This window comes from Protomyctophum bolini (assembly GCF_963924005.1).
Source record: "Protomyctophum bolini genome assembly, chromosome: 5".
Taxonomy (NCBI): domain Eukaryota; kingdom Metazoa; phylum Chordata; class Actinopteri; order Myctophiformes; family Myctophidae; genus Protomyctophum; species Protomyctophum bolini.
In genome coordinates this window covers 23,477,688-23,490,588 of record NC_137866.1, presented here as the reverse complement: position 1 = coordinate 23,490,588, position 12,901 = coordinate 23,477,688, and the positions used below count along the sequence as shown (strand labels likewise).

The 12,901-nt window shown below is 41.3% G+C and overlaps 1 protein-coding gene across 1 annotated transcript; it reads left to right on the top strand.

The window, feature by feature from the left end:
• Nucleotides 1-833: 833 nt before the first annotated feature.
• Nucleotides 834-11,937, top strand: LOC308315015 (solute carrier family 26 member 9-like; the record flags this gene model as incomplete). Its single annotated transcript, XM_080762839.1, has 20 exons — nt 834-958; nt 1,570-1,709; nt 1,853-1,963; nt 2,080-2,255; nt 3,329-3,493; nt 3,647-3,799; nt 4,707-4,789; nt 4,914-5,061; nt 5,157-5,270; nt 5,723-5,800; nt 5,984-6,079; nt 6,272-6,378; nt 6,485-6,554; nt 6,684-6,776; nt 6,885-7,022; nt 7,221-7,472; nt 7,940-7,994; nt 9,638-9,778; nt 10,629-10,684; nt 11,854-11,937. The coding sequence occupies 20 exons, from the start codon at nt 834-836 to the stop codon at nt 11,935-11,937; spliced, it is 2,385 nt and encodes a 794-aa protein (XP_080618965.1).
• Between the last annotated feature and the right edge of the window lie 964 nt (nt 11,938-12,901).

Below are 12,901 nucleotides of genomic sequence, written 5' to 3'. Positions count from 1 at the left end.
TCCAATTGTAAGGTATTGTACTTTTTATTTTCCACTGTCATTAATTATAATAATTATATTACTATATATATATATATATATATATATATATTACAATTATAATCACTTGTTAATACAGGAAACAAATTTGACATATTTATGACATTACTGAGCTTAGATATTACATAGTTTTCAGCTGAAATGTCCAAATCAATATTTGTGAGAAAAATGCTAGCGCATTATTTATTGTAAATTATTAAGCTGATAATGTATTACAAAGACCAATGTACAGTATGTATTTAACCTTGCCTAGACTCTTCTAACAGTCTAACCATACATGAATAAGTCCTATTGTAGCGCAATACCATTGACCCATTGTCGTATTGCGTTGGAGTACACCAGCAGTAATACTATTTAGATGTATCTAAATTATCAATATTATTCAGAGAAAGTATGAACTTATGAATGGACCATTGTTTACCTGGTACTTACAAGTAGTCTACTCCACTGACCTGTTACCAACACTTTCAAGGTTAGATTAGGAACTTGCAGGCATTATACCAGAGCTATGACTGTCACCTTACCTTATGTATCTTGTAATGTAATGGCACTTTCACCACAATACTGCATGTAAAATCTATTTGTCATAACAGAGATTTTGTATGTATTTAGTTAGCCTTATCCATGAGAACCGGACGTCTAAATAAGCTGTTCTTTATTTTTGCTCATACTATACTTTTTGGGTTATGTACACATACAGTATTAATAGTAACTGTGTTAACCTTAAGCTGTCTTCATTTTGCATTCATCATTTCAGTTGGCTGAATGTTTCCTGATTCCTGAAAGGCGCAACCATGCATCAGGACTGTCCACGCTATGTCATTGATAGACCTGCTTATAATGTCCACGATTTTGATAAAGACTTTGAAAAGAAGAACAGACAGTTTCCTATTGGTGAGAAAGTGAAGAAGCTCTTCAGGTACAGAATTTTGAATTAATTCTATCTGTTCTATTGCCAACTCAGTGCGGCTTTGTGGTTAGAGTGTCTGCCCTGAGAGTAGGAGGTCCGGGTTCAGTCCTTGGCCGAATTATATACCAAAGACTAAAAATGTTTCCGAATCCCTCCCTGCTTGGCACTCAGCATCAAGGGTTGGATTGGGGATATAAGTTCCTGTAAGTTCCTGTCTATATGCGCTGCATGCAGCCTCACGCTACGGAAACAGGAGATGAGCTCCTGGCCAGCTGGCCTATGGGCTATATGGCTTGGGTTCCCACGGCTACTTCCTATCCGTGGTGTGAATTTAAAAAGCATGTTATATTATTTCAGTGTTATCTATTTTTTCAATTGTATTAATTCACCAACTGCTGAAAGCTCCAATGACAAACTGTGTAAAACTGAGGATTCAAATCAAAGTTTGGAAATGGTGGTTTGGAGTCTTTCAAATACCTGCAATCAAACCCACATTCTTCTAAATTGCTTAATTTAAACACTGTCAATTTAAGCACTGAGCTGTCATATAAAGTATAAATCAGGCTTAATGATTCCTTCTTTGTTTGGTCACTAAAGTGCTAACTGTTTCTTCCTGTCAGATGCTCTGGGCCTAGACTTAAGGCCTTGTTATCCAGGCACCTGCCTGTGCTGAGCTGGCTGCCCAAGTACAAAGTGAAGGAAAACCTATTGTGTGATACCATCAGTGGGGTCAGTGCAGGCACCATTCAGGTGCCCCAAGGTCTGTCAATCAGTTTTTTATCTCTGATGGTTCCGTGGTCCTCTTCCTACAGCATACTCACTGCTGATGCAGCACAGCTTGACTTTGTTTTGTCTTTTATCATGGCATAACTTGACTGAATTTGTTTTTGGGTTCCTCCCCAGGTATGGCATTTGCCCTGCTGGCGAACCTGCCTCCCGTCAATGGGCTTTACTCCTCATTTTTCCCCCTCATCCCTTATTTCTTCATGGGCACTGCTCACCAGATGGTCCCAGGTAAAAGCAAGAAGATTTTTATCCACACTCTCATTTCATATGATGACAAAGATAGCCTGACCCACACAATGCTGATGCCATGCTGCATACACCCTTGTTGGCCGTTCTGTGTCCAGGTACGTTTGCTGTTCTCAGCATCATGGTGGGAATGGTGTGTCTCAGGCTGGCCCCCGAGTCTGACTTCAGTCACTTCAACACCACTCTCAACGCTACAGTAGTTGACACAGACAGGATGAATGAGGTTCGACTAGGCATATCAGGAACCTTGGCCTGCCTCACTGCAATCATACAGGTACTTATTGCCATAGGCGGCGGGTGCATAAGGCTAGGGAAGGCTTAGCCTTCCCAAAAATTATGCTGGGTATTTTTTTTAAATATATATAATATATGTGCGCAGCATTATAGAAGGCTATTGTGTTTGTGTGTGTGTTGTCGCTGCCCCCTGGTGATCGCTGATCGGATATAGGCTATACACTATACAGCAACTGGCCTAATCAGCATATGATTGACTATTGGTATGTCTGTCAACCTCGTCCTTCCAGTCGCTTTGTAGGCAGCAAAGAGTAGCGCGCGCTGGTTTGTTTTGGGAAACAGCAAAACGCAAAATGTCTTTTTCAAGGCAAAGATAAAGTAGCCTAATTCAGAAGAAGAAGCTGTGAGTCGGCTGTCAGAACTCAGTGCCCGCACGGTTCACAGTTCACACCACTGCAGCAACACTGACACGTTCAGCGGAGTGACTGCTGTCTCTGTGCCGTCTGTGGAGAGCCATGAGCCGCGACTCCCGGAGGGGCAGCAACACCGCCGGGTAATCTACACTGACTGACTCGAGACTTGAGAAAAAGACGTCCAAAAGTCGTTGTCTGTGTATAGGCTAATTCATTGGTAAAAGTATGCTAAATAACTCATTTTTAGACCATCTGGGAAATAAATAAATAAATAAATCCGCGGCGGCGGCCTCGCTCCGCTCGGCCGCGAGAGTCCCCCCCCCCCCAACGCAATTCTATAGCCTACCCAAAGGTAAAACGCACCCGCCGCCTATGCTTATTGCACCCTTTTAGATTTGTCCTATTTAAGCAATTGAGCCATAGCATTCCTATTCCTCACTCACACTTGTAGGCTATTTTCAGCAAAGAGGTTTATGTGGAGAGAAATACTTGTGGACGTCGTAGAGCCCTATAGGGGAACCCGGTCAACTAGGGTTTTCACCGTATTCACACTGCGGCCATTTTGATCATATGTCACACTCAGACGGTGGGAAACTCCATCCTGTTGGGGGGGTGAATTTGGTAAATTGAGAAATAATAATTCACATAAAAATTGCAGAGAAGGAAAATTGTTGAAGTCACTGACATGATATGTTCATAGATGGGGCTGGGCATGTTGCAGTTTGGCTTTGTGGCCATCTATCTATCAGAATCCTTTATACGAGGCTTCATGACAGCTGCTGGACTGCAGATCCTCATCTCGGTACTGAAGTATATCTTTGGTATCAAGGTGCCACCCTACAGTGGGCCCCTGGCCGTTATATATGTAAGTAACATCTCAGGTAAAAAAAAAAACAACAACATATATGTAATGATGGCAGAGCATGGTAACAGTTACATAGATCTATAAGACCACTATTATCCCTTGTTATAAAAAAAACATCCTTTTAGCTGTTAAGATCATCTGTTTCTCTCTTAGACTCTCGTAGATATCTGTTCTGGCCTGCCGGATACCAACATAGCCTCTTTAGTGTTTGCTCTGGTGAGCAGTGTTGTTCTCATCATAGTGAAGGAACTGAGTGCACGCTACCGCCACAAGCTACCGTTCCCCATCCCAATGGAGATCGTCATTGTAAGTAGCCAAACCTATTTTCCTGTTTGAAAGCATATATGCACAGTAAAATCCTCAGTGTTCATTTAACTTATACAACTCAAACGTATACCACTCAATCAATACGGAACCTCTGCTTGACCAGGAGAGATGCACTGAGTTTCGGACAGTACTACATGTCAAACAATGTGTCTCTTACCCAACTCCACCTCCAACCTCTGCAGATGTGCTAGTTATTTTGTATTAACCCTCCCTATCCCGGGCATTACACAGACCGACTTGACCTTAAACTTGGCATGTGTGTACCCCGTGACATGGAGGTGTGCACTGTCTGCACCAACGGTGTCCGAGAACCGAAGAACCACAAATATCTGTACTGTATCTGTCCATGGGTGTGTGGAGGACCCACCAAAACTCTGTGTGTTGTAGGCATTGTTTTCTCTGATTGGCCAACCCGACTCATCGGCTTTGCACAGAATGGTTCAGCTTTGCATACGTGCCACTGGTCAGAGTAGGCCAATGCTCTAGTTTTATCAATTAAAATATGTTCCAAATTGCAGCTATCTGAAAGCATACAAATGGAATCAACATGGACTTAGAGTTTAATCAATACTCAGGATTTTACAGTGGATTTATGTTTGTCTCATGTGATCATGTAACCTTTGTGCAACCATTGTTGTAGACTGGTCATGTCATTCCATGTATGAAATACTGTATAACCAGTCTGGCTCTGACTATGATGAAGATGTGTGTCTGAGAAATGGGTTACAAAAATCATGGGATGAAAATAAATAATGTACACTCTATTTGTGCTCCAGTATCTTGCTGGGTCCATTTTCATACAATGCCCTGCTTTCTGAACTGTACATCTTCAAGGCTGTTTATTTAAAAAAAAAGCTGGTTCATCTCTTGACCCCTTCTGGCACAGGTGGTTGTGGCTACAGCACTCTCAGGACCCCTGGACCTTCCAGAGATCTATCACATGGACGTAGTGGGAGAAATTCCATTGGGGTAAAGCTCACTCAACAATCTCAAAGTCAGTGATTCCTCGATTGTTTCAGAGGTTAAATGACTGATCGCACAACCGTGCACCGTCACATTTTGCTGCATTTGTTTCCCTGTCTTCATCCTACAGATTCCCAGCACCGATACTTCCAACAGTGAGTCAGTGGGAGGACATGTTGAGCACAGCGTTCTCCCTGGCTATAGTCGGGTATGTCATTAACCTGGCTATGGGCAGGACACTGGCAGCAAAGCATGGATATGATGTGGATCCCAACCAGGTAGAAAAACATAGCGGGTAACTGCTGTTCATTTAACTCTCTGAGTGTACAAATGCAACTTCAATGGTTTTGTACTATGCATTTTCCCATAACAGGAGATGTTAGCTCTTGGCTGCAGCAACTTCCTTGGGTCCTTTTTTAAGATCCATGTCATTTGTTGTGCCCTGTCAGTGACACTGGCTGTGGACAGCGCTGGGGGAAAGTCACAGGTGGGTGATGTTCTGCCATTCAAAATGACTGGAAGTGTCATTGATAGTGAGCATAGGCCTTTTTGACAGGTTCTTTGTAATTTTCTGATGATAGGATTTAATTCCTGCACATTCAATGCATAAAGGGTCTTGAGAGCATTGTGTTCTGATGCGGCAGCGACACTGTATGAAAGTGTAATTCTGTTATTGCGGTGTCATTGCGGCCTATTCATGATTGTAATGAGCATCAATGCAATGGCAACTCACCAGCAATGTAACTGGCCACGCTTAGTTGTTCCGTAGCTTTGTGAATGTAGCATCAGAGTGACAAAGGACCAACATGTCAAAACAGCCTGGCATTCTCCTTTTAAACAGATCGCTTCTGTATACATGTCATCATCAAAGAAACACCACAAATATTGCAAAGCTTGGTTTACGTTACTAGTGCTCTTCTGCTCTACCCTCTTTTCTAGTTTGCCAGTCTGTGTGTGATGCTGGTGGTAATGGTCACCATGCTAGCCTTAGGAGCCTTCCTGAAACCACTGCCAAAGGTATGTAGAAAGTTATGTGAATAAATTATATATTTATTTTATTCATAGTGTACATGCAGACTATGCACATGCCAGTAAACAAGTTGCTTGGCACAATGCAGACAAAGGAGAAAAATAAAATACTCGTGCATGATAAAGACATGGTAATATCAACCAGCAGTAATTATTGTCATTTCTTTTCAGTCAGTGCTTGGAGCCCTGATTGCAGTCAACCTGAAGAACACCCTCATGCAGCTCTCTGACCCATATTATCTGTGGAAGAAAAGCAAACTGGACTGTGTGAGTTAAGCCTTGAATGAAATAGTAGTACCATCGTAATTCTCATATAGCCGGATTTATATGGTGTTGTTTGCCGTGAATAGACAATATACAAGATCATAATGCGTCGCAATAATGCACTGTGAGCTTGTAGACCTTGACAAGCAACATCGTACCTTATATCTTCTCATTTCATTCATTGTTCTTTCTCAGTGTGTGTGGGTAGTGTCATTCCTGGCCACGTTCTTCCTCAGTTTGCCTTTCGGGGTTGCCATTGGAGTGGGATTCTCTATCCTGGTGGTCATATTCAAAACACAATTGTAAGTGAAATGTATGCGACTTTCATTATTAAAATATGGGGTGCTAATAAATCAATGTCCTGAAAATGAGATTTGACTCATTAGAACAATATTGTGTTCCCTTTAGTCGCAATGGTTCTGAAGTTGTGCAAGTCATTGATACAGATATCTACAAAAACCCCAAGGTTTACAGTAAGGTATTGCAACTTCAAATTTATGTGTGTTCTTGTACACAGCAAAATCCTGAGTATTGATTTGGGTGGAAAAATCGATAATGATTGGGAAATTAAAATTGGGCAAACTCATCATATTATTCTACCTTACAGGTAACACCTGTCAAGGGCGTGAAAATAGTCAACTACTGTTCCCCCCTCTATTTTGCAAATGCTGAGATATTCCGACGGAGGGTCATTGAAAAGGTACAATGGGTTTATGACCTCGTCAGTTATCCGCTCAAGGTCAGCTATGTTTGAATGATTGTGTGTGTGAGTGTTTAACTGTTTACCCACGCATGTTTGTGTCTATAGACCGGACTTGACCCTGGCAAACTGATCCTAGCCAGGCGTAAGTTCTTAAAGAAACAACAGCAGGGAACAGAGGATGTGGAGAAGAAGGACAAAGCCGTAAGAAGAAGGACCCTCGGCTCCCTGGTGAAGTCTGAGGAGGTGGGCAGCCAAATTAACCTTTTTGAATATAATAGCGTACAAAGGGAAGGGATTAACTTTATCATTAACTACAGTATAAGCTGCAACTGGCAGCTAACATACATAGCCTACATATTCTACATATTCATGAACCGCATGGTTATAACCTCGGACTGTTTCTGTTTCTGTCCCCTCTCCCCCCCAAAAAAAACAATCCAGACCACATCACAGCTTGAGCTGCAGAACTACTTTGAGTCGCATGACGGTAGTGCCAACAAACCAGAGTCGCCTACCAGTTATGTCAACTTCAGCTGTAGTGACATTGAGATAAGTGAGAAAGCAACGAACCAAGGGCTGCCCAGTCCTTCTGCAGTCGCACCAGAGACGCAGCCCATGCCCTTCCACACACTGATCCTGGATCTGTCGGGCGTGTGCTTCATCGACCTCATGGGCATCAAAACGCTCACCAAGGTCAGCCTATATGTGCAGTGTCACTTTACTGGCAGAATCACAATACCTTGTAAGAAGAAGCTGTAGTTATTGTTTATTAATAAATATTATTCATTATTATGAATTAATTATTTAATAAATGTTTTAGTTTTTTTAATCGTTCATATATTTATAGTTTTTTTATTGGGGATAGATAAACAGCACATAGCATCTGGCAAAGAAATCATTGCACATCGTGTCACCCATTTCTTTTAAATAAATTGTTAAATATTTTTCAAAACCACACTTAACAACTTTCCCTTTCACATTGGAAATCTTTCAAAAATAGCAGATCTACAAGCTGCTTATCTAGATCATCTATTTTTGCTATACCTTTGCGTAACACACTTGTATGACGAAGTAGTTCAAATTGAAGAAAACGTTCAAATATGGATAGTTTTTTCGGCCCAACAGCCAATGTATACGTTGCCTTTCTGTCTCCCACACAGATGAACTCAAGCTATCAGATGCTGGGGATTCAACTCTACCTAGCTAATGTACACGGTAAAGATGACGCAAGTGCTTTTCAGACTCATTGGCTTTAGTATAGAATACAATATTGTCATGGTGACTTACGCGTCGTTGCCGATACAGTGGATGAAACCTGTGGATGCAATGGGCCACACAGTTCCCACTTCTAAAACAGAAATTGTCTACATGCTCACACTACACAACACAGTGTTACCACATCAGACCAAACTGTAGGATATGTCATCTGGGCCGGTTCTAGGCATAGGCGAACTAGGCGGTCGCCTAGGGCCTCAACCACTGAGGGGGCCTCGTCACAGGGAGAAGATTTTTTTTTCATGTATCCCTTACATGGGCTACTGGCCACATGTGGCCCCCACCTAGCTTCTTAATTTTGATCTCAAAGTGCACCAGATTGAAGCATTTTCATGGCAAATTTACAATTTTTATCCGGCGTGGCAAAGCAGGAGGGGGGGGGGCCTCTGTATAATATGTTGCCTAGGGCCTCAAAAGGCCTAGAACCGGCACTGATGGTCGGGGGGGTAGGACCAAGGGATTTGGGATTTGTTTATAAACATTTTGGTATTTGTTTATAAACATTTGTGATTTGTTTATAAACATTTGTGATTTATTTATAAACATTTTGGGATTTGTTTATAAACATTTGGGATTTGTTTACAAACATTTGGGATTTGTTTATAAACATTTGGGATTTGTAAGTCTCATGGGGGGGTAGGACCACTACCAGTTGACCTGTAGTAAGTCTCATGGTCGGGGGGGTAGGACCAAGGGATTTGGGATTTGTTTATAAACATTTTTGTATTTGTTTATAAACATTTGTGATTTGTTTATAAACATTTGTGATTTGTTTATAAACATTTTTGGGATTTGTTTATAAACATTTGGGATTTGTTTATAAACATTTGGGATTTGTTTACAAACATTTGGGATTTGTTTATAAACATTTGGGATTTGTAAGTCTCATGGGGGGGGTAGGACCACTACCAGTTTACCTGTAGTAAGTCTCATGGTCGGGGGGGTAGGACCAAGGGATTTGGTATTTGTTTATAAACATTTTGGTATTTGTTTATAAACATTTGTGATTTGTTTATAAACATTTGTTATTTGTTTATAAACATTTGTGATTTGTTTATAAACATTTTGGGCTCTGTATAATATGTTGCCAAGGGCCTCAAAAGGCCTAGAACCGGCACTGGTCATCTATTTGTTTATTTTTCTTCATTACCCAGTCAGATAAAGTAGTGTGATTCATTATTAGACCAGTTCAGATCGGTGTATATTTATTCAGGAAATAACAACCTGTGTGCAGTGCAGGTCATCAGGCTGAATTCAATGTTGAGGTTATTTGAGTTTTAGCATTGTGTGCAGCTGTTTCCTTTAGAGTTTCATGGCTTTGCCTCTTATCTACGTTCTTTTTCTTTGTTTAAACCTCCTGGTAAATAGTCTTGTGCTTTGATGTTTCTCAAATCTCAATGAATCCAGTGTAAGACTTAAGGTTGCTTAGGGTTACGTTTTGTCCCAGCGCTCCTTGTATGATTTGTCTCCTATTTATATTCCATTGTATGATTGACAGTGGCGCTCGCCGAAAATAACAGGTCTACAAGCTCAAAATGTGACACATTGTGACGCCTTGTGAGATTGTCCTATGCTGCTTGCAGCCCAGGTGTATGAGGAACTGGAGACAGGAGGGGTGTTTGACGAAGGCAGCATTGCACGGAGTCACCTCTTCCTATCTGTCCATGATGCCATGCTCTTTGCCCAGCAGAGCTCTGCAGACAGAAGAGCCTCCCAAAAGGCAAGTGCCCAGTTCTTTATCGTAAAAAATAATCTCATGCGAAGTTATCTATGGTCAAATGTTTGGGAAGAAAAAGGAGGCACTAAGAAATGCAGGAAACTGATATCTATTCCCTGAAGAAATTCCTTCTTTCTTCCTTTCAACCTTTTGTCAACCTATCTAGGCCAACGTGGGTCAACAGAAAACATCACAACTAACCAAAATTCTGAATTTCACCTTTCTGACACCGTTCAATGTTGTTTCTTTTCACCTATAACTCTAACTGCCTGATGTTTTACTTGTGTACTCTCAAAAGCAGTGGGAATGAGCAATGGAACATTGACATGTGAACACAGACACAAACATGAAACAAATCCATTTGTTCGGTCAGGGGATCTTAGTATAATCTGCATGATCGACAGTAGGAATTGGCTTTTAAAAAACCCCACTTTATTTCTGTTTTGTTTGTTTCAGAACAAACTATTGGCTAATTTCCCCAATTTTCTAGCCCACAAAAGAAATCTGGATACTACTCCAATTTTCTGACCCCCTGCAGGGGATCTATAAACTGATCGACAGTAAGAATTGGCTTACAAAAGAAAACATGTTTTTCTGTTTGTTTCAGAACAAACTGGATAATACTCCAATTTTCCAAACTGTTCTAACAAAATACTAATCTGTATCTAATCAAACAAATGTTATTTATAAATACAGCACATTCTGTACATTATAATGCACAAGATGTACCAAAAGAAAATCACGTTTTCTTTTTAGCTTCACTTCTTCACCTAGGCTTTATGCCCTGACATGATTTGAATGTTTTAATTGTACTGTATATAATGTGTAAAAATTATCTCTGTGTTGGTTACAGGCAGCGCGAGAGAAACAAGAACTTGCCTTTAACATGGAGGAAGAGAAAGATCTGGAACAGGTATACGTAGTCTATGGTCACGCTGTATACTGACGTGAAATGTTAATTAAATTATAATTAATCATCAATGCATAATTTTTATATAAGACTTCTTTTGCTTCCACAGAACATGTTTTGAGCACATAATATAGTGTCTTGAAAATAAACAGCAGCACGATGTTGAAGAGAGTTTGCTGCAGAAGATAAATGCACTGTCATCCTAATTTACATAAATTCATTACAGTTTCTGAACATAAACAAGTGTCGTTTTAACGCTGACATCCAATTAACGATCCTAATAAAACATAATACACTAACTGGTGCGCTATCAGTGCTTGGCTCTGATGACAGGGGGCAGTGTGTTATAGCACATGAGCCCTTTTGTAACACAAGTGAAAGCATGAGCAGATAATGAGGGGACCTCTAAAGACAATTTGCCCACGTCTCACAACAACTGTTGAGTGAACCTGCTGACTGAGCAGACATGCAGACAGCGGTGCTGTAATTAACTGAGAGCCTGCACGGCCACAGCTGTGAGGTGTAGCCAGTTGAGCAGACCGGCTGCAGGGTGAGGGTCCCCGCGGAGACAACGAGACTCAGGGAAAGGCCAGGCAGGGGAGAGAGGGGGGGGAGAACATATACAGTAGCATCAGCACTTTCACGCAACTTTGTTTGTCTTGCAACTTCAATTTTACAGAACACCATTATCTCTTTCCATTGTGAGGACAGGACAATCCTCCATCCCCCCCCCTATCCTCACACCCCAGAGGAATAGCTTACCTACAGAATACAGTTACAACAAAATCACACCTCTAATTGCAGCCAGTCATACCTGTGTGTGTGTGTGTGTGTGTGTGTGTGTGTGTGTGTGTGTGTGTGTGTGTGTGTGTGTGTGTGTGTGTGTGTGTGTGTGTGTGTGTGCGTGCGTGCGTGTGCGTGTGCGTGTGTGTGTGTGTGTGTGTGTAGTGTAGTAATTCTGGAATGATGTTGAACTAAAGAAATGTATGCGCTAACATGCAGTCACGCATCAGATGCTCAGAAAGGCCTGTGGTGTCTCGCCTGGCACCGGGCTGATGATGGCGTTGGGATGCCTGTGATGATGCATGAATAGATTTATGAAGCTATTAAGAAATCATCCCTAAGATATACTGGCGCACACCTGGTCCTCCGCGCTCCTGCTTCCGTGGAGCCAAATTGGCACCACAAGTAATTACAAGGCTTCCATGGGCATCAGATTTAATTTAGAGCTCTGGGAGATAGCCTCTCCCAGTTGAAATTGCCAAGTGAAATTGCCAGACGGGGAGAGGTTTAAAGTGATGTTGAACTTTGGTAGAACCTTGGGTTGTACAGTTTCCTGGGTGCTGATATGAATCCAAATATTGTTGAGAATAAAAAGAGAAGAGGGGTTTGATTGTCATCCAGGTACAAGCAGCGAATTGTTGATGGGACTTGTTCCACATCGACTGTGCTAACACAACGCAATAATATAAATTATAAATATATTACGTTGAGTAAGTTGATTGTTGTTATCTGTTGCTCCTGTGGTCCATCAGCTAGAAACCATAATTAATCCATGTTTCTTCCTGTCCAATTAATATTAACAAATTGCGGCGTGGCATGGAGGTGATCAGCCTGTGGCACTGTTGAGGTGTTATGGGCCATAATTCACATGGGGGATTTTGCAGGGTGGCAACTTGCCACCCTGCCATTAACTTAATGGCAAGATTGCCGCCGTGTCAATATAGTCTGTGATAGCAGCCTTAAGATAATCTATATTGTTGGCTCTGGTGTCCCCCAGCTTCCTCTTCTCAATACATACAACAACAGGCCAGTTTGCTGGTCAGTCAAGGCAAGCATATACTGTAGTAATAGCATGGTCTGTACCCCAGTTACTAGTAGCTTACTAGTGTTAGCTTTTGTCTTGTTGGCAATGTACTATTATAAGCAACATAATAAAGACATGCATTTTTATATCCACAATCCCGCACAACTCTGCTCATCTGTTTCCAATGCTATTTGTTAATTGCATGGTGTTCTTTCTCTCAGGTTCAGTCTATTGCTTTTCTATAAGGCTTTTTGCGCATATTGCATAATACATATTGCTTATTTTATTTTATAGTGCATTGTGCATTGCTTAGCCATCATACTGCTTGCAGCTATAACAATAATGATAATATAATAGGCCAATTGTTATTATTATTAGAAGTAGTAGTAATGGTAGAAGAAGTAGTATAATAG